General features: G+C 34.5%; 5 protein-coding genes across 5 annotated transcripts; 4 read left to right on the top strand and 1 right to left on the bottom strand.

Moving 5' to 3' along the window:
• The first annotated feature begins 4,444 nt into the window (after positions 1–4,444).
• On the top strand, positions 4,445–5,687 carry LOC112789482 (ethylene-responsive transcription factor ERF023). The gene has a single exon (XM_025831402.3). It carries the CDS (start codon positions 4,714–4,716, stop codon positions 5,284–5,286), a length of 573 nt encoding a protein of 190 aa, XP_025687187.1. The 5' UTR covers positions 4,445–4,713; the 3' UTR covers positions 5,287–5,687.
• Positions 5,688–13,255: 7,568 nt separating this feature from the next.
• LOC114927446 (uncharacterized) lies at positions 13,256–14,695 on the top strand. The gene has a single exon (XM_029297369.1). It carries the CDS (start codon positions 13,256–13,258, stop codon positions 14,693–14,695), a length of 1,440 nt encoding a protein of 479 aa, XP_029153202.1.
• A 40-nt stretch (positions 14,696–14,735) lies between these two features.
• Positions 14,736–17,246, top strand: LOC140183086 (uncharacterized). The gene is made up of 5 exons (XM_072231098.1): positions 14,736–14,889; positions 15,214–15,311; positions 15,468–15,709; positions 16,139–16,388; positions 16,647–17,246. The coding sequence occupies exons 1-5, from the start codon at positions 14,736–14,738 to the stop codon at positions 17,244–17,246; spliced, it is 1,344 nt and encodes a 447-aa protein (XP_072087199.1).
• A 282-nt stretch (positions 17,247–17,528) lies between these two features.
• On the bottom strand, positions 17,529–19,469 carry LOC140183082 (uncharacterized). Its single transcript, XM_072231094.1, has 3 exons — positions 18,707–19,469; positions 18,238–18,632; positions 17,529–18,159 (listed from the first exon to the last, which is right to left on the bottom strand). The coding sequence occupies exons 1-3, from the start codon at positions 19,467–19,469 to the stop codon at positions 17,692–17,694; spliced, it is 1,626 nt and encodes a 541-aa protein (XP_072087195.1). The 3' UTR covers positions 17,529–17,691.
• Positions 19,470–21,940: 2,471 nt separating this feature from the next.
• On the top strand, positions 21,941–25,562 carry LOC112769557 (probable beta-1,3-galactosyltransferase 8). The gene is made up of 7 exons (XM_025814068.2): positions 21,941–22,123; positions 22,291–22,355; positions 22,912–23,357; positions 23,439–23,526; positions 23,839–23,964; positions 24,635–24,744; positions 24,905–25,562. Exons 1-7 carry the CDS (start codon positions 21,941–21,943, stop codon positions 25,051–25,053), a joined length of 1,167 nt encoding a protein of 388 aa, XP_025669853.1. The 3' UTR covers positions 25,054–25,562.
• The last annotated feature ends 319 nt before the right edge of the window (positions 25,563–25,881 follow it).

Genomic DNA, 25,881 nt, shown 5'->3' with positions numbered 1-25,881 from the left:
AAGACTTGTATGGACTCTCATTTTTTAATATCAATAATTAAAATCTTTAAAAATAAATTTATTTCTTTATCTTGTAATTACAATAATATTTAAAATGATTTGTTATATTTATCAATATATAAAATAACTAATCAACTTTCAGTTCAAAAATCGTTAAATTCTTCTAAAATATATATAATCGATTTACTTTCTAACTGTGTTTTCGATTCTTAACTAGTGTATGCATGCTATGATTAGTTGCATGATTGTATTGTGTTCCAAAAATGAGACTAGGAGTATCTCTTTTAGTAGTAGAACATAAATTTGTAGGATCGGATACGAGACTGCGACGAATTTCTTTGAGTTCGTATCTCCAAAAAGATAAAGGTACCTATAAAAAGTCTTTAATACTCAAATTAAGAGTCTTTAAGATGAAAAATGGGTAATATAATGTGCTGGGTCTGAATACCATAGTTGTGAGAGCTAATAACTGTCTCTTAGAAAATATGATAAATTTGATCAACCGTTTTCCATGTTTTTAGAAAAGTTTCAATAAAATAAAGAACTTTGTTAAATAGATAATGATTTTTATAAACAATATAAAAACATATTATATTTTAAATTATCTACCTAAATCTTAATATTAGAATAACCATCTTCACATTTAGTAAATTGAACATCCGATATATTCATTATTTACATTATTTAGTATTTTCATTGTCTATCTATATTTTTTCTGAAAGAAAATATAATTCTATATATATGATTTGAATTATAAAAAGCATTATTCAATGTGTCTAAAACCGTGTTTGATTTTGGCCATGATTAAATGATTTATTGGATTTAAGAGGAGTGTCCAAAACACATTACTTTACTTTAAATGAGAAAATCAGGGGCGGAGTTAAAAATTTTTTTGGGAGAAGCTAATATAAAAAATATAAGTTAAGAAGAGAGAAAAATTAAAAATTAAAAGGAAACTAAACTGAAAAATTAGAGGTTTGGGAGGGGCATTGCCCCCTTTCCCACAAACGTGGCACTGCCACTGTCTAAAACTTTTTTATTAATAATTATTTTTTAAAATATAAAAAATTATTGTTAATGAAAAAAAATTAAAATCCGAATCTTTTGTATCACTAGTATCCTCAAATTTTATTTTAAAAAATTTGACAAATCTAATTTATTTATTTTTAATTGAAGTCATATATAAAAAGAGTAGAAGTCTCTCAAAAAAAAAAAAACGTTTATTGAATTTGATCTTGTAATTAAACTACTTATTAATAGTTCAAGATGCTTCCTACCTAAACTAGTGATATGTTTAATTCCACTTAATATATTAAAGAAGCTATGTAATGAGTATTTATAATTGATCCATGTGATGATATCAAGTGAATCTCTACTGGGCTTAGAAGTGTTTGTCGTATATGTTTAGCATTGCGTGGTAAGTGCTAGATACAATATAAGTACATTTTCGACTATACATCATCTTATCAAAAAACTTTTGTTATTAGCATAAAATTAAATAATATATATATGTTGCTATTAATTTGTTCAAAACCTAATCAATTTAACCTTTCTCGGTAAAGTTAGACATATAACAGTAAGTTGTTAGAGTTATACATTGTCAAAGTAGTTGCTAAGAAAAGGCTGAAAGCCCATACGGACAAATATTTAACAGCAATTATAATGTATCAGTTAGTGAAGTTGCCAAATCAACATGATATAATTCAATTAACTCGATGATAAAGGATGGCTCGTAGCACCTTCTATGCTGCAAATTACAATTAATAAAGAAAAGTAAGTTGATGGCTATGGGGAAGAAAATCCTATTAATTAGCCTAGTTGATAAGCACGTATACACCTTCAAGGTTGGCAAGACCCTATATCGACCTAGATTGAGTGATCAATTAGGACACGCCAATTGATGCCATATAACATTGTTCAAGCTTAAAAACAAACTTGATAGATTAACTTCTCAAGTAGTACAATTAAATATTATATGAAATTATGATCGTTGATCTACACATAGCAACATGATTAAAAAACACCATCATTATTTTTTTCACTACAAGACGCAAGTCAAAAATGATATATTATTGAAGTAATTAATAGGCTGTCATTTGGTAATTAATGAATAATCTAGTTGCTAATTATGTATGTTTGCCTGTTAAGACTTATCCAATTCGCATTCAGCGATTATTTACTATCGACTTTCAATTATTAGAGAGCAAAAAAACAAAAACAATAATAATATATGTTAAAGGCAAAAATATAGTATACTAAAATTAGTTGTTATATATATATAGAAAGAGAAAAATAAATACATATGTTATATTATTTAAATTATTTTTAATATATTTTATATTTTAGTATATTTTATACTATTAATTAATTTTTAACTACATCTAGCATCATTGATATTTAAAAGATGGGTGAATTCCGATCAGATATGCATGGTTTTACTTACCTAAATCCGGACACGGATCCTTTTACAATTTTGTGCTTATTTCCACATATAATTTTAAAGAGAAGAGTCTGTGCAGTGTTATATGATGCTTTTTCTTTTTTGTGTGTGAGAGAGAACCGTGTATCTCAGGATAATGTGAGAAGAGAAGTGTTTGATATTATTATGGGAACAATAAATTGATGTCTTTGATTTGTTTTATTTTTTAAACAAACAATCACAAATCAGACCGTTCGATTTGTAATTTCGAAAAAAAAATTTAATGCTAAAATCGGACTATCTGATTTTTCTTTTAAAAAATAAAAAATATTAAATATAAATCGGACCCTACGATTTATAATTTATTTTTTTCAAATAGATTAGATCCTCCGATTTGTAGTTTATTTTTTTCTTCAAATAAATCAGACCGTCCAATTTGTATAAAACACCATATAAAAAATACCTAATCTTCCAATAACAATATATTACACATATATTTAATCAATATAAAAAAATTAACCGTCATATGAATCATTATTATCTACTTAGCTTCATATATATATATATATATATATATATATATATATATATATATATATAGAGAGAGAGAGAGAGAGAGAGAGAAACAGAAAGTTTTGGGAACAAATTTTTGTTTTAAAATGTTTTTTGTCATATATATTTATAAAAAAATATTGTATTTTTGTGATTTCTAAAATTTAAAAAATATTGTATTTTTGTGATTTCTAAAATTTGAATTTAATTATAGTATAAAGAATTATTATCACCTTGTTTATTTTTACTTCTATTTTTTTTTGAGAGAATTTTTTACTTTTATTATGTTTATACAGATATAATAAATAATAAAAGAGTAAATTGGTAATGTCTATATCAATACACTAGTATAATAATAATGGAGACGGAAAAGAATGTTTATTTGAAGTACGAATTTTTGTTCCTAAAATATAATTTTCCATACTCAAACTCATGATCTTTTTGTTAGAGTGCAAAGTACTTACATTAATTAATCTTATATTTGTTACAACTATAAAATAATGATAATATGTGAGAGAAGTTTGGTGTACTATTTTTTCTCTAAAATAACATTTATTATATATAATTTATCAAAAATGTTATTTATAAGAGTTAATTAAATTGAGAAATTAAAATATGATATACGTTTCATTTTGACTAATTTCACATTTATTATTATTATTATACACATTTAATTTATAAAGGTTATTACATATTAATGCATTAGTATATACTAAAAATATTCAAACTTAATAATTTTTAATTGAATTTTTAAAAAGATTATCATTTGATTAAGTATTACTTTTGTTAGTCACAAAAAAATATTACTTTTGTTAATATTATACACTAGTAGAATTAAAAAGAATTTAAAAAAAATCATGCTAAAAAAAGTTACTACCATAAAGAGAACTATATAACCCTGTTAATATATATATGAGTAAAATTTTAAAGTGGTTCTGAAATTCATTGTTTGTATCGAAAAGATTTTTGAGATTTAAACTGCATCATAAACATTTTTGAAATTGAGCACCACGTTAATTTACATTCTCTTTCCGTCAAGTTATTAGTTATATTCTAAGTGACTTAATACATATTCTTTTATATTAGACTAGATAAAATAACTTTGTTTTAATTTTGATGTTAAAATACATGATGAAATAACGTTATTTAACCTTAATAAATTACAAAACGTCTTATCCCAAAAATATATATGATTATTAAAGTTAAATATTATTGTTTTATCAAATATTTTGCTCTGATCCGTCTAATCCAACGTTAAACGAATATGTGAAGTCACTCACAGTGTAAAAAATAATTCGACCAAAAAAAAAGGTAAAGATCAAAATAGTGTAATTTTTTCAAATTTGATCATTTTTATAGTACAATTAAAATTTTAGAAACTTTTTCATTGCACCTTCACTCTAAATTAGACTAATGAATATGCTTCCTCTTATATGTATTGAAAATAAACACCTGTCTTGCTTTTTTAAGTTAAGTTGGTAATTAAAATAAGTTGTTTGTACGATATAATTTTGAAGGCCGAAGAGGAAAAAGAAAATAAAAATTTAATAATAATAAAAAATGAAGAGCAGTGAAGCACAGGAAATGCCAGCTAGCTAATACAATTCTTTCGCTCGACAGTACACTTGAAAATCCAGTGGCTACAAATTAAAACCCCCCACCCAAAATCTGACTACCAAGAAGCCCGCAAAACATCATTACTCAACACTCATAACTCAGAATCGAAAGAATAAATCACAAATATGTCCATAACCGAGGAAAGTGACAGACCCGACCCGTCCGCTAAACGGGGCACCCAGAAACGTTCCCGCCAGCGCGATACCGCTTTCCGCGGGGTTCGAAAACGCAGCTGGGGACGCTACGTCTCCGAGATCAGAATGCCCGGTCAGAAAACCCGTGTATGGCTCGGCTCATTCGGCTCGCCTGAGATGGCGGCTCGTGCATACGACTCCGCCGCTTTCTTCCTCAAAGGAAACTCCGCCACCCTCAATTTCCCCGACCTTGTTCACTCGCTGCCTCGCCCTCTCTCGTCGTCCAGGCGTGACATACAGTCGGCGGCGGCCAAAGCGGCCGTGGAGGTGGCGGATGCACTGAGCGGGCATGACCCGACCCGGTCGCCCGGGAAGGCGGATTCCGTGGAGTGGTGGGAAGGTTTGTTGGGAGAAGAGGAAGAGTCAGAGTCGGTTTGGAGAACGACATGGTTTGAGGATGTGAAGGAATGTGGTCCTATGAATCTCAGTCCTGCAGGTTCCGTTGGAGAATTGACATGGAACGAAGTCTTCAATTTCAACGACGACGTTCTGTTATTCTCCTAAATATCAAATCTTAATTCTACTACCATCTTCGTTTTGTTTTATTAACGTAAGGGTAGCTCCGCAGTTAGTCCTACAAACACTGTAAGTAAATTTTAAAATGTAGTTTCTTGCACTTACTTCTTAGGCACCTAGTGTATGTAAAGTGTGTTGTTGTTGTTTTTTTTTTTTTTTGGAAAGGAGACAATCATGATGGTAAATCTAAAGTTTCACGTCAGTTGAAAAAGGAACGAAACGTGTTATAAGGATACCTCTTCTGTGCACACGTTTTGATCGTGAGCCTTAATAGTTAATAGGAATGAAATGTAAAGGCTCATAGTCATATCCACTAGTAATTTTTATCCCTAATTGTAAGTTGCAAATGTGTTTATTTTTATTTCTCTGATAAATACCTAATTTGGTCCTGTCCATTTCCATTGTGGAGAGCGTCTAATCATAAAAAATGGTTTGTCAATTTCTACAAATAAGTATGCCGCATCTTATGGTTTTATGCCAGACGGTTAGTCCCTCCCTTAAATGATTCGTTCCCCTTAACAAACAGGCTCATGTAGTCGCTTGGAGAGAATGGATTTATTAGTATACACACCTATTTTTTTTAATGTTAAAAAACTCGTTCGTAAACAGCCTAGCATTTCAAGTTAAAAGTTAAAACAGTATGGACAACTACCTAAAATTTGGCACTAAAACTTAGTAATGTACAATGAGTGTCCCATTTAATCAATTCTGATAGGAGCTCCGATCCTAATGATATATTGATATGTATATAGAATAACTTTTTTATTTCTTATAAAGAGTATAGTTAAGAATATAATTTAGAGAAGTTTTCTAATTTCAGAAAATTTTAGGGTCAACATTTTTTATTAATTTTTGTCAGCACAAACTATCTTTAATATTGATTCATGTGTGCAAATTATGACAAATACAGATATAAGTTATGTTGAGTCATATCTATAAATTTTGATAAATATAAATATAAATTATATATTTTATATGTGTAAAATTCTATAAATGTGAGTATAATAAATTATTATTCGCTAAGTATTAGCTTAAAATAATAATGTTTGGAAGTTCTGTAACCTTACTGTTTTAATTTTTCTTTTTAACATTATTTACCTTTTCGTTATTTAATGAAGTTTTAGTCTTCACGTTATTTTATTTATTCATCTCTTCACGCTTAAATTTAAAGTATATCTTAAAAAACACACTTTTTTGGTATACAAACTGCATTATTCTACAACTTATTAATTATAAATTTCTGTCTGAATCGGTAATTCTATTCAGAGTATACTACATTAACAATCCTCCTTTTAAATAAAAAAAAATATTAAAAGAATAAAGAAAAGGTAAAGGACGAAAGATAGGCTTGAGGTAGTTTTGATTTGGGTAGGTCGTAACTGAATGAATCAACTACGTGAAATTTTATCTCTTTTATGGGCCAAAACAAAACTTCTTTAAGAAGACCCAGAAACAAAATTCGTCCAAAAAAGAGACCAAATATAAAAAGAAAAGTATATGGAACCAAAAGAAGCAGTCAAAGAATAAACAAAATCAAATTAATTTTAATTAATTTAATTTTATTTAATTTTTAAAATTTGTTATTAATTGCCGTACTAAATAAAAGAGTAGTGTTAAGAAGTTAATGGCTTAAACGTACAATGTGTACAATAGGCTAAATCTTTGGTTTATGAATAAAATGAACATCACCCATACTATCCAGAATAACCATTTGAATACCAGGGATAATAAACATCTCATGTCATAAAATCACTCATCCCAAAAACTTAAAGCTGATTTTGAGGTTCACCAAGGATTGAACTCTTGACCTTTCAGATCTAGAACTCTAATACCATGTCATGAACTCACTCATCCCAAAAGCGTAACCTGATAGGACAATGTAACATTAATGGTCATATCTCTAATACTTCCTAAACCTCTATTGTGCACATTGTACGTTTAAGCCATTGGCTCCCTATACTTTCTCTAAATGAAATCACCCCTTAACTAATATGTTTCAAAAACCCAAAAACCACTCCTGTGATCACGGAGCACAAAATCAACGAATATTCAAACTTCCTCTTCCCTTTGGTCAAGCCCGACTCAAACTTCCTCTTTCATTTGGTGGTGCAATACATGGTTCTCTCTAGATATTATTGACGACGCCGACCTTCTCCGTCGGACCATTCAGCGACACCAATCTCATTCGGTCAAACAATCAAAGACAAGGCTATGTTGCAACACTTTCGGAAGAGAGCAACTTCCATGGCGTTTTCACCCCCTGAAGGAGGATCGATTAGTACATTGATCAATCCAACACAAGGCGATAAACAATTCAGTGTGGGTGAATTAGACATTCAAGAGCAAGAAGGGTGGAAGGTATGTTGCATAAGCTTCTCCTTGGTTGTTAGAAATTTTGTAACAATATGGTATTTGAAGCATTGTTATTCATGCTAATTAGATGTTTTAAATTCGCCGTAAAATAGACCAAGAGAATTTTAAAAAAAAGGAACAAAACGCATTGATATCTAAATGAAGTGCACGCAGTCGCTAATGCGTTACACATGAAACAAAGAAATCATATACAAAACCATCCATTTTACAATGAGAAGAAACATCCAAGTCCATACCAAAGACACCATCCACTTAAAATCCTACCTACTGTAGCCTGATCACAACCGAGTCCGTACAATGCGTTAATTTCCAGCAACGTCACAATTCCAGCATTAGAAAACAATAATAAAAAAATAAAGAACACCTCCATTTAGTTAACACACGCGAGTTAATGGACAGAAGTGCCACTTAAGCATAGACATGACCAAAAGGGTTATATACACCTCAATATTATCAATATGCAATGAATTGCTTAATCAACCACTGACATCACTAACTTGGAAAAAAATTGTTTGAGAATCCTGAAATAACTAATATATGAAACTTGCTGATGAGTATCTAATAAAATATGAGCCAGTCACTCATCAATGAAGTACTAACAAGTTCAAATGCTTTAAACATGCCAAAACATAAAACAGATCCAGAATCATCCAATTTACAAAGTAAGAGAAACATCCTAATTCCTAGCTCAATTAAGCACCATCCACTCAGAGGTTTACGATTGATTGTCACCATCAACTTGAGAAAATCAGCAACATGAGTTGATAAACCCGTAAGCAAAAACACGAGTTATCAGGCTCACACGAAACTAGTTTAAGCCGGAAAATACCATATTAAGCTATATAACTCTACCACAAGAAAAACATAGTAGTAACGCAGGTATCTATATTGATGTTTTTCTACCTAGTCAAAAATTTTACTTCCGTTGTCTTTCCCCCTTTCTTAGCTTTCTAGTGGGTAACCCCGCACGCTGCAGTATGCTCTTCGTGCTCGGTGTTGTGAAAGGTGATCTCATAGCCATAGACTTTTTTCTAGGCTGGTTTCGGCGCACATGATTGCTGTTCAATACCTGCAGTGCCTTGCCAATTTCTGAATTATGAGGACCCATCACTATGTCTAATATGATCTCCTTCTTAAACTCCTGTACAACGTCCTGCATGGCAATTACGTGTTGGAGGGTAATTTTAAAAATGAGAAAGAAATTGACTACAAAAGGGTTCAACTTAATTGTTATAACATATTTAAATTTACCTGGTCCCAATGCTGCAATGGTTTATCTAAGAGGAAAAAAAAAAAGAAAACAGTAGTGCCAATTTCAAAACCCAATCCATCTGCAACCCCTAATCAAAGCATAAACATATAGAGATACTGAGAAAGGAACTCTTTTTTCCATCCCTTTGATAATCGAAACATGATGCAACATAACATCACCATCTTATGACAAATCAAAAGAAAACATAATAAAATTTTCATACTTTCAAGAACTTGTCAACATCTGAATTAAAGAAGAAACATTCTATTTATAATAAAATTGATCTTATCTCATTAATTATCTCTAATGTAAAATCAAATTTAAGATCATTTTATTCTATTTTAACAACCAACCCCACATTTAAATTCACACTATATTTTCAGCATGCAAACCTTTTAAATCAATATTCCATTTGCAACAAGGAAGTCGCATTGTAGTGACTTATTTCTGTTCACGCGTAGAGATGGATGGCATATACATAATGAATCCGCTGGAAGCTTCTTTTTATTTTTCCCCCAAAGAAGACTTAGGTCAAATTATGACACCGTAAAAGGATGAGAACCAGGAAATTACATTGCATAGATAGTTTGTGAAAAGTCAAAAAGATCAAATTAATGTTATTTCTTCCTCTTTATTTTTTCTTTCTTCCAAAGAAGCAGTGTATTCTTTTAGTAAAAAATCATTCACACAAATATCCAAAATTATACACTCAAATAAACATTAACAAATCATACATTCAAATATCTAAAATTATTCAACAAAAACGTCCCCTAATTTAGCAATATCAAAGAACATCTCATATGAACACCATTCCTAGTCTCTAAACCATAGAGCAGAACAGAAACATCTAGCCTCTAACAACTACAATTACAATATTCAACCCAGATAAAAGCAACATCCAATCTGTACCAATTGCAACATCCATGACCCTTGTCTCTTTACTTTTGTATTTTCCTATCTTCTCTTTTTGAGAGATTAACTAGAATCCACCCAAATTCAATTAGGAATCAATAAACATATTTACTTGTGATCAAGATTTTGCAACACTCAAAAAACATGAAAAACATGCAGCTGCTATATTTGCCAAGGACCAGTGATGCCCCAAAATTGTGTAACCTGAGCTGTACAATCTGAAAAAGAACATCCATCGAATTAGAACTCACACGAACCACTACAACAAAACACTGTCCAATTCTCCTTTCAAAACATGCAAAGAAAGTCAGAGGGAACATCTACCATACTTACCAATTAGTAAGAAGAACAGGGAGTTTCCAAGATGGAGAAGTGGAGGTCCACCGGCGGGTGGCGCAGCTGCAACACGTAGCTTCGGCGGCACCGGAAAAACCCACATGCAACAGCAGAGCGGCGTCGCTCTTGTTCCGATTTTAGAGGCGTGATGGTCGGGGATGCTAGGCGCAGCGTCAAAGCGTCTGGAGAAGTTAGGGAAGAGGGTTGCGCTCAGGCAGCTTCATTGGAGTCGCGAAGGCCAGAACCGCTAGGAGCGCCGTCGCGGTGTCCGGAGAAGAGAGGGAAGAGAGTTGCGCGATGGTTCCAGAGGCGTGATGCGGGTGTAGATGTTTTTTAAATCCTGTGTGGTAAAACGTAAAAGAAGGTAGGATTTTTGGGGAGGGTGAATATGGTTTACTTTGAATCATTTTTGGATGGTGCTGATGTGCATTAAATTATTAGGTCCCAATCTTGACACATTTAGTTAGATTTTGGCTCATGTACTTTTGGTTCTCTAGCAATACTCAATATAAAAAAAAAAGAGTAATTACCAAAAATAAAAGTCAAGAATTTATGTGGTTACAGAAGTAAAGAGAAAGATAAGTGGTACAAGTTAAGGCTATCATAATAGGAAGTATTACCACACTAAGACTATTATAAGAAGGAAAAAGAATAGAATCTTAAAATTGTGGAATAGGAATGGTGGCTGGATGGAAAAAGAGAAAACTATTACCCAACACACCATTGACCTTTTTAATTAAGGTGCTGTATAAGGAGAAAAAAAAAAAACAACACTCAAGCTTAGTTAGTTATCAACAAGGTGCTGTTTGTTATACATAGCTCTTGCTATTTATGATATATGCAATACATTTGTCTCCAATTCATAAGTCTTGGGTCAAGCTGGATCCATGGCCTCTTTGTTATTGTCGCTGTCTTCCCAATGCAACCGTCATGATTCATCAGCCTTCCCATGCCTACAGTGATATTGCAATTTATTCAAGTAGAGTACATGCATGGTACAAGTGAAGCATATATATAGTGTTAAGTAGTATTTTAGTTGTCTTTGTTTTTTTCTGTTTTATTTTTATTTATTTTAGCTCTTGATCGCTCTATCTTATTATATTGAGTTATTTAAAAAATAAAAATAAAAATATAGAATAATCTTGTTCAACTAATATTAATAAGTTTATTTTATAATTATCATTTTTTCTTTTCTACTTTCTTTCTCTTCCTTATCTTTTATTATTATCTGAACAAACATTGTGTTTGAATTTTTCGTTAATTAAAAAATAATTAGTTAAATTGATGTTAATTTTTAATTATTTTATGTTTACTTCAATTTTATTGGTTGATAAATATTTTTTTGACAGATTATTTATAACTATTTCTATCATTTATGAAAACAACCACTTTTTTTGCATAATATAAAGAGTTTATGTAAGACAAATGTGTAAAAAATGGATTTTATTTAGCCATTCAATAGTATATTTGATATGACCAGTAAACATCGGTTACGAGTTATAGCTCGAAAACCCATAATCTTCAATTATAACCGACCTTTTTGAAGGACAGTATTAATCTCTAATTGATAACGTCGGATATGCAATCAATCCTCTCCTCAGGCGTTACAACCTCGTCCACACGGGTATAAAGGGACGAGGAAACAACCAAAGGTAAGATCATCTTTTTATGAAAGAAAAATATTCATACACCTATATCACTCTGCTAACTTAAGCATCGGAGTACCTTTGCAGGTACTCAACCTCCCCGCTCCAGTCAACCGACGTATACCACACTTTTCTGGGAAGGATCACCGACCTTCGTCAAGAGCCGAGTTATACCTCCGTTCGCTCAGGCAAGAACAGATTGGCGCTAGAAGAAGGGCCTCGTGTGAAATTTCCTTTCACGAGCTCTTGAAACCCTAACATTTGACGATGGCCGATGCCCCTCCCCCCACCCCGTCCAAGCTTCTCCGGATGGTAACTGAGCTCCAACAGGCGAATCAACGTATGGCTGAAGCAAACCAGCGCATGACAGAAGAAAACCAAAGAATGCAACAACAGATTCAACAATTGGCTAATGCTCGACTGGAACATAACAATGATCGTCGTGAGCGGCAGGAAAATGATGACCAACGGTCCGAACCGACTCATGTCTCGGAGACACCTCAAGACGATGACGCTGATCATCAGAACGAGGAGGCAATACCCGAGGACGAGAATGACCAGCCCGACAACTCGGCATGACCTTTTACGGCTGACATTATGAATTTTCAACTGCCCAGACAATTCACGCTGCCGACAACGCTAACTCCCTACGATGGGCTAGGGGATCCTAAGCAGCACATTAAAAAATTCCGATCAATTATGATTGTCAATGGGGCATCCGACCCCATTTTATGTCGTTGTTTTCCTTCCTTTTTAGATGGACCCGCACTTGACTGGTTTTGCTCTTTGCCTGCAGATTCTATTTCCCGCTTCCAGGAGCTAGCAAAGCAGTTTGAAGACCATTTTGCAGCATCAGCAATTTATCTGCACGATTCTGACTATCTGAATACAATCAAGCAGGGTCCCCAAGAGAGTCTGAAGGATTATATTACCCGTTTCACAAAAATCGCCATGCAAATTCCTGATTTACATCCAGAGGTCCACTTGCATGCAATTAAAAGCGGCCTCCGACCTGGAAAATTTCAGGAAACTATTGCAGTAGCCAAGCCAAAGACTCTGGCCAAGTTTAGGGAGAAAGCCAAGGGGCAAATAGACATCGAAGAGCTTCGACAAGCGCGACGAGCAGAAAAGTCAGGGTTCATGAAAGACGATGACAAACCTCGGGAGAGCAAGAAAAATTTCAAGCCTGTGCCACGTTACGAGTCTTACACTCAGTTCAACACAAAAAGGGACGACATTATCAAGGAAATATTAAACTCCAAGCTCATCGCCACCCCGTAAGGCCGGCAGCTACCCGGAGCCAAAGAACGTAGATAAATCGAAATACTGCACCTTTCACCAAAAGCATGGTCATACCACAGATGAGTGCGTGATTGCCAAGGATCTCCTAGAGCGCTTAGCATGGCAAGGACACCTTGATAAATTCATTGCAGGACACATGCAGAAACGTCAAATTCCAAGCTCCGACCAACCTGCAACAACTTCATCATCCAAAGAAAAGGACAAAGCCCCGGCTCAGCCCAGAGGGGTGATTAACTGTATTTCAGGGGGATATGCCGGTGGAGGAGAAACAAACTCGGCAAGAAAACGCACATACAGGGCTATGTTGGCGGTTGAACACTCTTCTAGCCATTCTCAACCAACCCCAGACGTTCCTGAGATGACTTTTGGCTGTTCTGATTTTAAATCCAACCACATGAACTATGACGATCCCGTGGTGATCTCGATTCAGTTGGGAGACCTTATTGTTCGGAAAGTGCTGCTTGATCCTGGGAGTAGCGCCGACGTACTATTCTTCGCCACATTCCAGAAAATGAAGCTCAGCACTCATATCCTGCAAGCTTACTCGGGAGATCTAATCGGATTTTCAGGAGAACGAGTCCCTGTGCTGGGATCTGTGTGGTTACAAACCACACTCGGTGAGCAACCCCTAACTAAGACACAGGATATACAATATCTCGTGGTCGATTGCTTTAGTCCTTATAATCTCATATTAGGAAGACCTTTTTTAAATAGATTTGCTGCTATTGTTTCCACTTTTCATCTTTGTATCAAGTTTCCTGTGCATGATAACATAGTTGCAACTGTACATGGTGACCTACATGAAGCACGGCAATGCTACAATACCAGCCTCAAGCCGATTAAAAAAAGCACTCAGGCACGTGTCAATTCCATACAATCTGGACGACCATTGCTAAACGAGCTCGACCCAAGGGCTGACTTTGAAGATCGCCCTACACCAAACGAAGATCTGGAAAAGGTCATCCTCAAGGAGGATCCAACCAAGTTTGCATTCATCGGAACATCTATTACCAAAGAGGAAAAGCAAAAGCTGATCAACTGCTTACGCCAGAACGCTGACCTATTTGCTTGGACTTCAGGAGATATGCCGGGGATAGACCCAGCAGTGATCACACATAAATTACAAATCAATCCAATAGCTCGGCCGATCTCCCAAAAGAAAAGGAACCTCGGGACCGAGAAACGATTAGCGTCCGTGGCCGAGGTCAAGAAGCTCATTGACACCGAGTTTATTAGAGAACTCCGCTTCACAACATGGTTGGCCAACATCGTCATGGTAAAAAAGCATAACGGTAAATGGCGCATGTGCGTCGACTTTACTGATTTAAATAAGGCCTGCCCCAAGGATGCTTATCCTTTGCCAAGTATTGACACCCTGATTGACAATTCCTGTGGCTATGGTACCTTGAGTTTCATGGATGCATACTCTGGTTACAACCAGATCCTTATGCATCCATCCGACCAAGAAAAAACAGCATTTATAACTGAATATGGTAACTATTGTTATAATGTTATGCCTTTTGGATTAAAGAATGCAGGTGCAACTTACCCAACGACTCATGAACAAGGTCTTTGAGGAACAAATCGGCCGAAACATCGAGGTATATGTCGATGACATGGTCGTCAAAACAAAGATCGGCCACCCTCACATACAAGACCTTGAGGAGATATTTGCACAAATCAGAAAATATAACATGAGGCTGAACCCCGAGAAGTGTGCTTTCGGCGTCCAAGGCGGCAAATTCCTTGGATTTATCCTGACAAGCCGAGGTATTGAAGCAAACCCAGAAAAGTGTCAAGCAATACTTAACATGCAAAGTCCGACAACTATAAAAGAAGTGCAACGTTTAACAGGCAGATTAGCAGCTTTATCCAAATTCCTCCCATGCTTGGCATCTAAGTCACACAGCTTTTTTCAATGCCTGAAAAAAGACAAAAAATTCTTTACTTGGACTGAAGAGTGCGAAAAAGCGTTCACCGATTTAAAACAACTCCTTTCAAAACCAACAATTTTACAGAAGCCCAAGCTCGGAAAACCACTATATTTGTATTTATCTATCACTGACGTGGCGATTAGTTCTGTTCTCACTGCAGAAGAAGATAAGCAACAGCGACCAGTCTATTTTGTGAGCAAGTCATTACAGAATGTGGAACTTCGTTATCCAAGACTCGAGAAGCTCGCCTTGGCCCTGGTCTTCTCCGCAAGATGACTCCGACCTTATTTTCAAAGCCACACAATCATCGTCAGAACCGATCACCCACTTCGTCAAATACTCAGTAAGCCTGAATTAGCAGGCCGACTAATTAAGTGGTCTATCGAACTTTCCAAGTTTGACATCTTATACCAGCCACGAGGTGCTGTCAAACCACAATGGTTAGCCGATTTTGTTGCAGAATTGACAAGCTCACACCCAGAACAGGTAAACCAGACGTGGACCTTGTTTGTTGATGGTGCCTCAAACCCTCAAGGGTCTGGAGCCGGCATACTACTGGAAAGCTCAGACGGCATAGTTCTGGAGCACTCTCTCTGTTTCTCCTTCAAAGCCAGCAATAACAAAGCAGAATACGAGGCCCTCATAGCCGGGCTCAGGTTAGCAGCCGATTTAAATATTACAAATTTAACAATACTTTGTGACTCTTTATTAGTTATTCAACAAGTAAACAGAAGTTTCCAAGCAAAAGATCAGATTTTACTAAAATATTTAGATGTTGTTCAACAACTATTAGCAAACTTTCTGGACGTTAAAATATACCACATACCTAGAGAACAAAATCATAGAGCAGATGTTTTGTCAAAATTAGCAACAACACAAGCACACACTGCCAAACTGTTGCAATCAACTCTAGATAAACCAAGCATTGATACAATAAGGATTCTGACCACCCTGAATAAGGACAGTTGGCAAAATTCTTATATCCAGTACCTCCGCCATGGTTTTATTCCTGATGAAATTCAAGATAAGAAAAAGTTTAAGAGACAAGCATCTTTCTTTACATTGTTAAATAACATTTTATATAGGCGAGGTTACTCTCGACCTCTCTTAAAATGTTTGGACAGGGCTGAAGCCGACCTTATTTTATCCGAAGCCCACGAAGGCATATGTGGAATACACACCGGAGCTAGAAGCTTAGCACAAAAGGTTTTACGAGCCGGATTTTATTGGCCCACATTGTGGGAAGACAGCGGCAAAAAAGTCAAGACCTGTGACAAGTGCCAGAAGCACGCACCGATCATTAACCTACCTGCCGAGGAACTTCATCATTCCGTGGTAAGCTGGCCTTTCAACAGATGGGGCATCGATATCCTCGGCCCTTTCCCCACGGCCTCGTGACAGGTAAAATATCTGGTAGTTGCCATCGATTACTTTTCTAAGTGGATCGAGGCACAGCCTTTAGCAAAAATAACATCGTCACAAATGGTTAATTTCGTGTGGAAGTATATTATCTGTAGATTCGGCATACCATAGCATATTATTACTGACAATGGTCGACAATTTACCGACCATAATTTCAAAGAATTTTTGCAGAATTTAAGAATCAGGCAACACTTCTCATCTGTAGAACACCCACAATCAAACAGGTTGGCGGAGGCAGCGAACAAGGTCCTCTTACAAGCCTTAAGGAAAAAGCTCGATAACGCGAAAGGGGCGTGGGCCGAGCTTATTCCTGAGGTGCTATGGGCATATAACACTACAACACACTCAACAACTAAGGAAACTCCGTTTCGTCTAGTATACGGCTCGGAGGCGATGATCCCCATCAAAGTCTCACAAAGCTCGCTGAGAACGCAAGCTATAAATCATGACCAAGCTCGGTTGGCCGAGCTTGACCTAGTCGAAGAAATCCGAGATATAGCAGCTGTTCGGCACCGAGCATTACAACAGCAACTTGCCCGACGATATTCAAAGAAAGTAATTCCCAGAGGATTCCACATCGGCGACTTAGTACTAAGAAAAACAGAACAGGCTCGCCGACCTTCCACCCACGGAAAGCTCGCAGCAACTTGGGACGGTCCATACCGAGTATGTGAAGTTTTAGGAAAAGGCGCCTACAAGTTAGAACATTTAGATGGAGACAAAATCTCCAGCACATGGAATGTACACTCCTTAAAGCGATACTACAGTTAAGGACAACAGCATGCTAGTACTCTTTTTCCTACCTTGAGATTTTTCCCAAAAGAGGTTTTGCTCAAGAAGGTTTTAACGAGGCTAGCTTACCGACATATAACATGTCAAGGTACTATTCATAATAAAACTCAACATTTTGTAGCATATTTTCATGCATTTTTTCAGTTAAAACTGTTACCAAACTATCAGACTTCGACGACCTTTCACGAAAAGGTTACCAAACCAAGTCGCATTATTCAGTAACGAATGCGCAACATTTAAGCAAATACTAAACGCTTAAATAACAACACAGTCAAAATATCTTCATAAGGATAAGTCAGAATCTTAACAAGCATTCAGAAAAGACAAAACAAAGTTTTCAGCACATACATAAATAACAGATCCTATTCCAAAAAGTAAGAGGCAAGGTTCCATAAAAATACAGCCCAAAATGCTAATAAAAGCCCTAATCAGCTAAGTTATCATCGCCTTCCTCGGCAGCTTCCTCGTCATCAACAAGCTCGCCTTCACGAATTATTTTCCCAGGGTCCATAGCAGAGAAGTCTGCCTCAGGTACAAGAAATTTTGCCTGGGTCACAGCTCGCTCAAACCCCTCTGCAAATGCATCCAGAATGTCACCCTCTTTGGCACTCTCCATTTCTTTCATTTTAGAGGTCAATTCAATAACTTGGTTGCCTAGACTGATGAGATCCTCTTCCTTCTTCGCCAATAACTTCACTGTCTTTTCCCGACCTTCCTTCTCACCCTTTAATTCACTTTCAACTTCAGCAAATTTTTCTTTCAGATCAGATAAGGACTTGTCTTTCAACAGAAGCTCCTCTTTTAAAGCAACAGCTGCAGAAGCATCATTTGACAATTTTTTGTGTTTCTTCTCTTGACTGCGACCAATACTAGCAAGACGAAACCCCAGAACCTGCCATTCAAAACGACAATAAGTAAGTAACTATATTATTTTCTGTATAAGTCAGCAAGACTGGAAAAGAAAACTAACCTGCAGAAATTGGTCGACTCCTATGTCCCCGACCTCCTCCACCAAAGAAACGTCGGTAGATGATTGAACAACCTCATCAGCAACAACATTAAACGAAAACTTCGGACACCAAACAGAAGAACTCTCCCCTTCATTATCAAAAGTGTGCAATTTTTCTTGTTTCAAGGTAAAACTCGACAAATCTTCCAATGATAACATCTCTTGCTTACTTCCTCCACCATCCAACTCCACCAAATCTGTTTTCCTTTTCTTAAACACAATTCCCTTTTTCTTCGGAGGTTGGTTAACCTCGGCCCCACCATCAACCTTTTCCAGGTTTGAAGAGGAACCTTCAAAATTTTTTGCCTTAAACCGAGACCTTAGGCTTGAGGCCGATACTCCAGGATACTTCCCCACTAAAAAAAAATTATAAGAATATCAGAACAAATATATCTCACATAAAAAAGCCTTCATCCACAAAATTCCTCACCTAGATAATCCAAAACGGCCGATCTGTCATCCTCCCAGGGGAGCAACTCTGACACAGACACTAAACCACCCTTATCAACCATTTCAATCAGAAAAGACAATATGCATTCATTCCGATCACTAATAAGCTCGGGGCCTAGTATATGATTTGGTTGGCAACACCAATACATGGGAAATTTCTCTCCCAAGTGCTCATCAAGATAAAACGGGAACTCCTCATCTACAGATTTTACCTTTAGAAACATTTCTTTAAAATCTTTGAAAGATGATTTATAAAGTTTGAAAACAGAAAAACCTGGGGTGCTATTCAGATTTATCCACAACCCCTTCCAAACACCCTTGACTTGAAATAGTGAAAAGAATAACTCTAAATCTGTTTCAACTTCAAGAAACTCCATCAAAATTTCAAAACATTTGATAAATGCCCAACCGTTAGGATGGATTTGAGAGGGGGCACAATTCATCTGTGTCATAACATCACACTCAAAGCTGGAGAACGGAAGCTTAACATGCAACTCCTCCAACACAGGGCTATACATATAAAAACTCTCAAAATCTTTCCTCCTATGATAGACTCGATCAGACCGACTGCATGGCAACAATTCCAGACGAAACCCTGGTTTCACTATCCTGGACAAAACCACTCTACCAACACTATCTACGTCTGAAAAAAGCGAAGCCCGTATCTGAACATCACTATCTACCCAGTCATAAGTCTCACTGTCTTCAACCTTGGGTAATGTCTTTTTCTTTCTCTCACTCATTTTTGTAAACGAAATAAAGAAAAGTACTTCTGAGAATAAGAAATGAAGGAAATTTCACTAACCTCTAGTACTCATTCTCCTTAAAAGCCTCTGAAGATTTCTTGTACTGCAACGAAAGAAAAACACCAAGTCCCCTTCCCTTTCATTTAGCAAAACTTTTCAGTTCCGTAAGATGATATCAGCCGTTCGAGTCCACCCACTCTCAACGGTAGATGCAACGCATTGGAAATAGCACAACTATTATTAACACAATAAATAAAGTGTGCTACGAAAAACCACAAGAATTAATTTCCACTACCCTTCTATCTCCCAAACCCTTTCAAAACAAAACGGTTTTACTTAAATGAACCACGTTAAGCTGGGAGCTCCATATGTCGAGCTATAACTCGCTAATGAACATTTAAAAGCTTAACCTGTCTCTTTTAAGTCAGGACAAACTTGGGGGCTGTGATATGACCAGTAAACATCGGTTACGAGTTATAGCTCGGAAACGCATAATCTTCAATTATAACCGACCTTTTTGAAGGACAGCATTAATCTCTAATTGATAACGTCGGATATGCAATCAATCCTCTCCTCAGGCGTTACAACCTCGTCCACACGGGTATAAAGGGACGAGGAAACAACCAAAGGTAAGATCATCTTTTTATGAAAGAAGAATATTCATACACCTATATCACTCTGCTAACTTAAGCATTGGAGTACCTTTGCAGGTACTCAACCTCCCCCCTCCAGTCAACCGACGTATACCACACTTTTCTGGGAAGGATCACTTACCTTCGTCAAGAGCCGAGTTATACCTCCGTTCGCTCAGGCAAGAACAATATTATTGTCATTAGAAAAAATATCACTAATTTAAAAAATCATTTAAATATATACCTATATATATACATGAATCAATGTAAAACTAAGAGTACAACAAAATGGAACTCATTTCCAGAATTCCAGTCACTCTTAGCGTGTGAGCTATCAACTTGTTACCTTATACCAACCAATAATTAGTTACTAATTCATTCATTTTGGATTAATTAATTGTAGTTAATTGCTTGCTTCCTTCTCTAGCACTTATTAATAACTTAATATATACGAGCAATATGCTATCACATCTTATAGGGGGAAGGCTACAGTTTTTTTTTTTTCCCTTAAAATAGTATGTTGGGCATGATTTAGGTTAGGAATTTTTTTAACCTAGGAATTTAAACATGAAAAGTCAACTCAAGATTCTAAGCATTGTGAATTATATTCTGGTTAGAATGTTGCCATCAAACCCTAAAATACCTTTAATATTGATGATGAATGGTAGAATTACATATAGTGGCATATATAGTCTTCACTTTCAAACGCAACGGTTAGAGCCTAGTGGACACGTAATAGGTGCAAGCAAGAGAGATTGCCCACACAAAATCACAAACTAAAGAGGAATGAATGAAGCTCTTTTCTTGTTAATAGCTGTTTTTTGTTGCATCATGGAAACCACATGATCAAACTGCCACTATCCTACATATCAAAACACGCCATATAACACTAAAAAGGTTACTACCTACATTGGTAGAAATTAATTTCTTAATTTGCTAATTATTATTATTATTATTATTATTGTATCTTAAGAACTTTCAGTCAAAATAATTAACATCTTTCAGTCATCAAAACCGCAACATCTATTCAGGTAATTGGATATCCTATCTAGTCTAACCATTTTCAAATATTTGTTATTTATTTCATTCATATGCTTTCTATATTTTTGACATAATTGAATCCTCTACATGTAAATTGTTGAATGTATATTCATAAAACTGACCGACTCAAAGCTCAGAAGTGATTCATTTTCAATCTATTGAAGCATTTACCAGCAATAATTAATTAAGAAATCAACTATTTTATTTGAAACTGTACTTTAATTTTGTAGATGTGGCTGTCCATAGCTTTCCCTTAATACCTTCTGATTCATAGCATTAAAATTATCACCCTTTATTTTTGTCGAACTGTTATAAAGCAAGATAAGCCATACATTCTACCTCACGCACACTTTACCTTTTCACTTTTCTAATATGAACATCCCACACAATATCACATGATATGTTCAAACCCCTCTATTATTTGGTGATAGCCAGAAAATTTACCTATGTCAAACAAGTAATACATCTACACACGAAATATTAAAAAAGATCATAAAATTTTTGCTTATAATATATGTGTATGGTAAATCACATCGTTTATAGATCTTATTCATTTACTTTATTCCTGCGACCTAACATACAGTAACAAGTATTTGCCCATGCTTAACTGTTTGAGACCTACAGTAGTATCATCATCTTTATTTATTATTTAATTCACTTATATATAGAGTCATTTAATTTTATTTATGTACTAATAATAACTGTTTTTTTTTTTTACCTATGAAAATGGTTCCCACATTACTGCAAAAGTTCATAGAAGTGTTGTTGTGGGCAAGGCAAGTTGTTAGTAGAAAGATGAGGGGGAAACCAGCTTCAGGAAAGGCCATATTTGTTTTATGCATTGCATGCTTCCTTGCTGGAACACTCTTCACAGGTCAAATGTGGACTCGCCCCTCTAACACTGACAATAATAGTAATAATAATAATAATAATAATTTGGTGCCTCTACCCAAACCTCGTGACTGTGACCATAAACGAGTAAGTGTATCACCTCAATAACTTGCCCTATTTTAAAAATCCATGTTTATCGAAGGTTATTAAGTGTTTTAGAAATATTGATGTTTCAATCATTTTAGTAAGTAATCTTTATTATAAAATTACTGAAATGTATGACAATAATTCTTTTACATCCAATTTTCGAGCAGAAGTTGATTGAAGGCAGAGCTGGTGATGTAATGGAGGAAGTGTCAAAGACCCATCAAGCTATCAAGTGAGTAAAACATATGCATATAAATCATGAGTTATCATAAACATGTACATTATATTTTTTTTCTCGAGTTTTAAGGTAATATTAGAGGGATAATAATTTAAAATTAATTTATTTAAATTAATATTTATAATTAACAAAAATATGAGGAGCTAATGAAATATTTGTACAATTGGTATAATAGAGGTTTATGGAGTATTAGAAATATAACTATTAGTGTTATCTTTTTCCATCAGTTGAAACTTTTGGAATAAGTGGTATTATGACATGGTATTAGAACACTAAATCTAAAAGGTCAAGAATTCGATTTTTGGTGAACTCAAAAATCAGTTTAAGCGGAATCCTTATAATTATACATTATTACATTTAATATTAATCATTTATTTTTATAATAATTCTGTTAATATAATATAATAACAGAAAATTATTATAAAAATAATATACGTATATTAAAATCAGTGATTATATATTTATATATAAATATATATATATTATTTAATTGGCACGAAGAATCTTGTTTTAATTAATAATGGAAGGAATAATTTTGGTGCGTGTAAAGGTCGCTGGACAAAGCAGTTTCAACGTTGGAAATGGAGCTGACAGCAGCTCGGAGAAGTGAAAATAGTGGGGAGCAGTTGAAGAGGCAAGAGGGTGGTTTACAGAAAGCATTTGTGGTGATTGGAATCAACACAGCGTTCAGCAGCAAAAAGAGAAGAGAGTCGATACGGGAAACATGGTTACCGAAAGGAAGCGAGCTTAAGGAACTGGAGAAAGAGAAGGGGATTGTTGTGAGGTTCATGATAGGCCACAGCACCACTGCAGGTGGCATTCTCGATAAAGCAATTGACGCAGAAGAGGCTCAACACAATGATTTCTTGAGGCTCGACCATGTTGAGGGCTACCATGAGCTTTCTACCAAGACTCGCCTCTTTTTCTCCACTGTTGTTTCTTTGTGGGATGCTGATTTCTATGTCAAGGTTGATGATGACATCCATTTAAATCTTGGTACGTTTCCATGCATCTTAATTAATTAGGATTAACTCTATTATTATTGTCATCATTCAACTCTCAAATTTGTTAATGCAGGCATGCTAGTGAGTACCCTTGCTAAGTACAGATCAAGACCTAGGGTTTATATTGGCTGCATGAAATCCGGTCCAGTTCTATATCAAAAGTAAGGTTATTAATATGTTAATAGTCAAAATAATCCTAAATATCAAGGGTCAATTATTCCTTCAAATGTCTTTAGATCATGATTCATGACACGTGACATAACCATTTTATGACACATTATTGTTTAATTAAATCAATTAGATTTATTATTGTATTTTGAAACATTTGATTTCTTTTAGGGTCAAATTGATAACCACTTGATCTTTTAGAAACCATTTTTATTATTAATCCTATTATTATACATTATATTATATTATTATTAATGTGAAATAATTAATTAAGATGGTTTAAATGAAACATGGTGTGGGTGCAGAGGGGTAAAGTATCATGAGGCTGAGCACTGGAAGTTTGGAGAAGAAGGGAACAAGTATTTCAGGCATGCCACTGGCCAAATATATGCCATCTCCAAGGATCTTGCTACATATATCTCCATCAACTGGTGATTACTTCTTTGTCCTTTCCCAAACTTCACCCATTTAATTCATTAAGGAACTACCTATTAGCCTTAAATAATTCAAGTCCTAAATAATAATGCTACATAGCTAGCCAATATTATTATTTTTTTGTCAGTATTTGATAATAATAATTTATCCCTATATTTACAGCACATAAAAAATATTTAATTTATATTTATATTTATTAAAGTTTTATACACATAAATAAATACAATTTGTACTTATATTTTTTTAGAGTTTACACATATTAATTAATAAAATTTATTTATTAAAAATAATTTAGTATTTATATTAATTAAATAATGACAAAAATAATAAAAAATACTGGCTCCAAAAATTTCTGATCCCTAGATATAGATTAATTGATATTGAGGGAGCTATATCTCTTGTGAAATCTTTAGTGTTCAAACAATACCATGTTTGAAGAAACAGGTGACTTCCCCCCCCCCCCCCCCCCCCCTTTTTTTTTACATATATTTCACCCATTTAAGAATTTTATTTAATGGCAAATGGTTTTTCTGTTTTTTTTTTTTTTGGACTAGATAGCAAACGTTTAACTATTGGAGATTTTGACCTTTTGTTTGGTTATGAAATTAGGATATGTTTTTTTTTATAATTATGAAATTAGGATATTTAATGCAAATAAATTTACAGGCCCATATTACACAGATATGCAAATGAGGACGTCTCTTTAGGGTCATGGTTATTGGGCCTAGAAGTTGAACATATCGATGAACGCTCTATGTGTTGTGGGACACCTCCTGGTAAATATTTTGAATCCCCATAATTATTATATGCACAATGCACTATTTCTTTTTTTTCTTACATTTTATACGTATATTTTTTACTCTTTGATGTATCACTATATTTTGTAACTTTACTTCCAAATATGACAATTTATTTTTTCTTTTGAGTATGGCACAGATTGTGATTGGAAGGCAAGGACAGGAAACGTGTGCGTGGCATCTTTTGATTGGTCTTGCAGTGGAATATGTAAATCGGTGGAGAGAATGAAAGATATACACAAAGCTTGTGGGGAAGGAGATGGAGCTGTTTGGAACGTTGACCTCTAATTCATAAATTCGTTTTCAGAAACACCTTATACTTTACTGCTTTTGCATCAAGAGGAATTCAATACATTTTCCTTTCTTTCTTTCTTTTTTTTCTTTTTTAATTTTTGAAAAAATTGTTTCCAAATTTCCTAGTGACAATATCTATAATAACATCCCCACTTGACAGGGGTTTTCAATCTTCGCTGGGATTTCTCCCTTCGACAACTTTTTTTTTTTTCTTTAGAGAGCTTTTAAATGTAGTTGGGTTGAATAGCCATAAAAAGTTTCTTGTTCGGGTATATTTTAATAAAAAAGAAAAATGGTAATGTTTTATAATGTCTAGATTAGTGATATGATAAGTCATTGTTTATAAAGGTTTCATTATTGTGTTGGACCTTATAGTTTTGCGAAATTTTTAATTAAGTTTTTATATTTTTTGTAATTGGTTTTTGCACTAATTTTTTTTCTTTTAATTAGATTTTTTTTACAGTAATTGGTTTAATTGTATAGGTATCCAATTAAAAAAATTGGTACAGGAACCCAAATAAAATATAAAAAAATAAAAGAATCCAATTAAAAAAATATTTAATACAAAGACTCAATTAAAAAAATATAAAAAATTTAATTAAAATTTTTGTAAAATTATAGAACCAATAGAGTAATTAAACCGTTTATAAACTCATTTATAACTCATCATTTCATTATTATTAAACAAAGTACAAATATAGCAATAATAAAGTGATAATTTGCTATACAAACAATTGATTAAATCAAATGTGAATGGGACACCAAAATTGAGGAGATGTAAGTAACTAAAGAAGCGATTTATTATAAGAGTTAGATTTTCAT

This window comes from Arachis hypogaea, chromosome 3, assembly GCF_003086295.3.
Source record: "Arachis hypogaea cultivar Tifrunner chromosome 3, arahy.Tifrunner.gnm2.J5K5, whole genome shotgun sequence".
Taxonomy (NCBI): Eukaryota; Viridiplantae; Streptophyta; class Magnoliopsida; order Fabales; family Fabaceae; genus Arachis; species Arachis hypogaea.
This window is presented reverse-complemented; position numbering and strand designations above follow the sequence as displayed.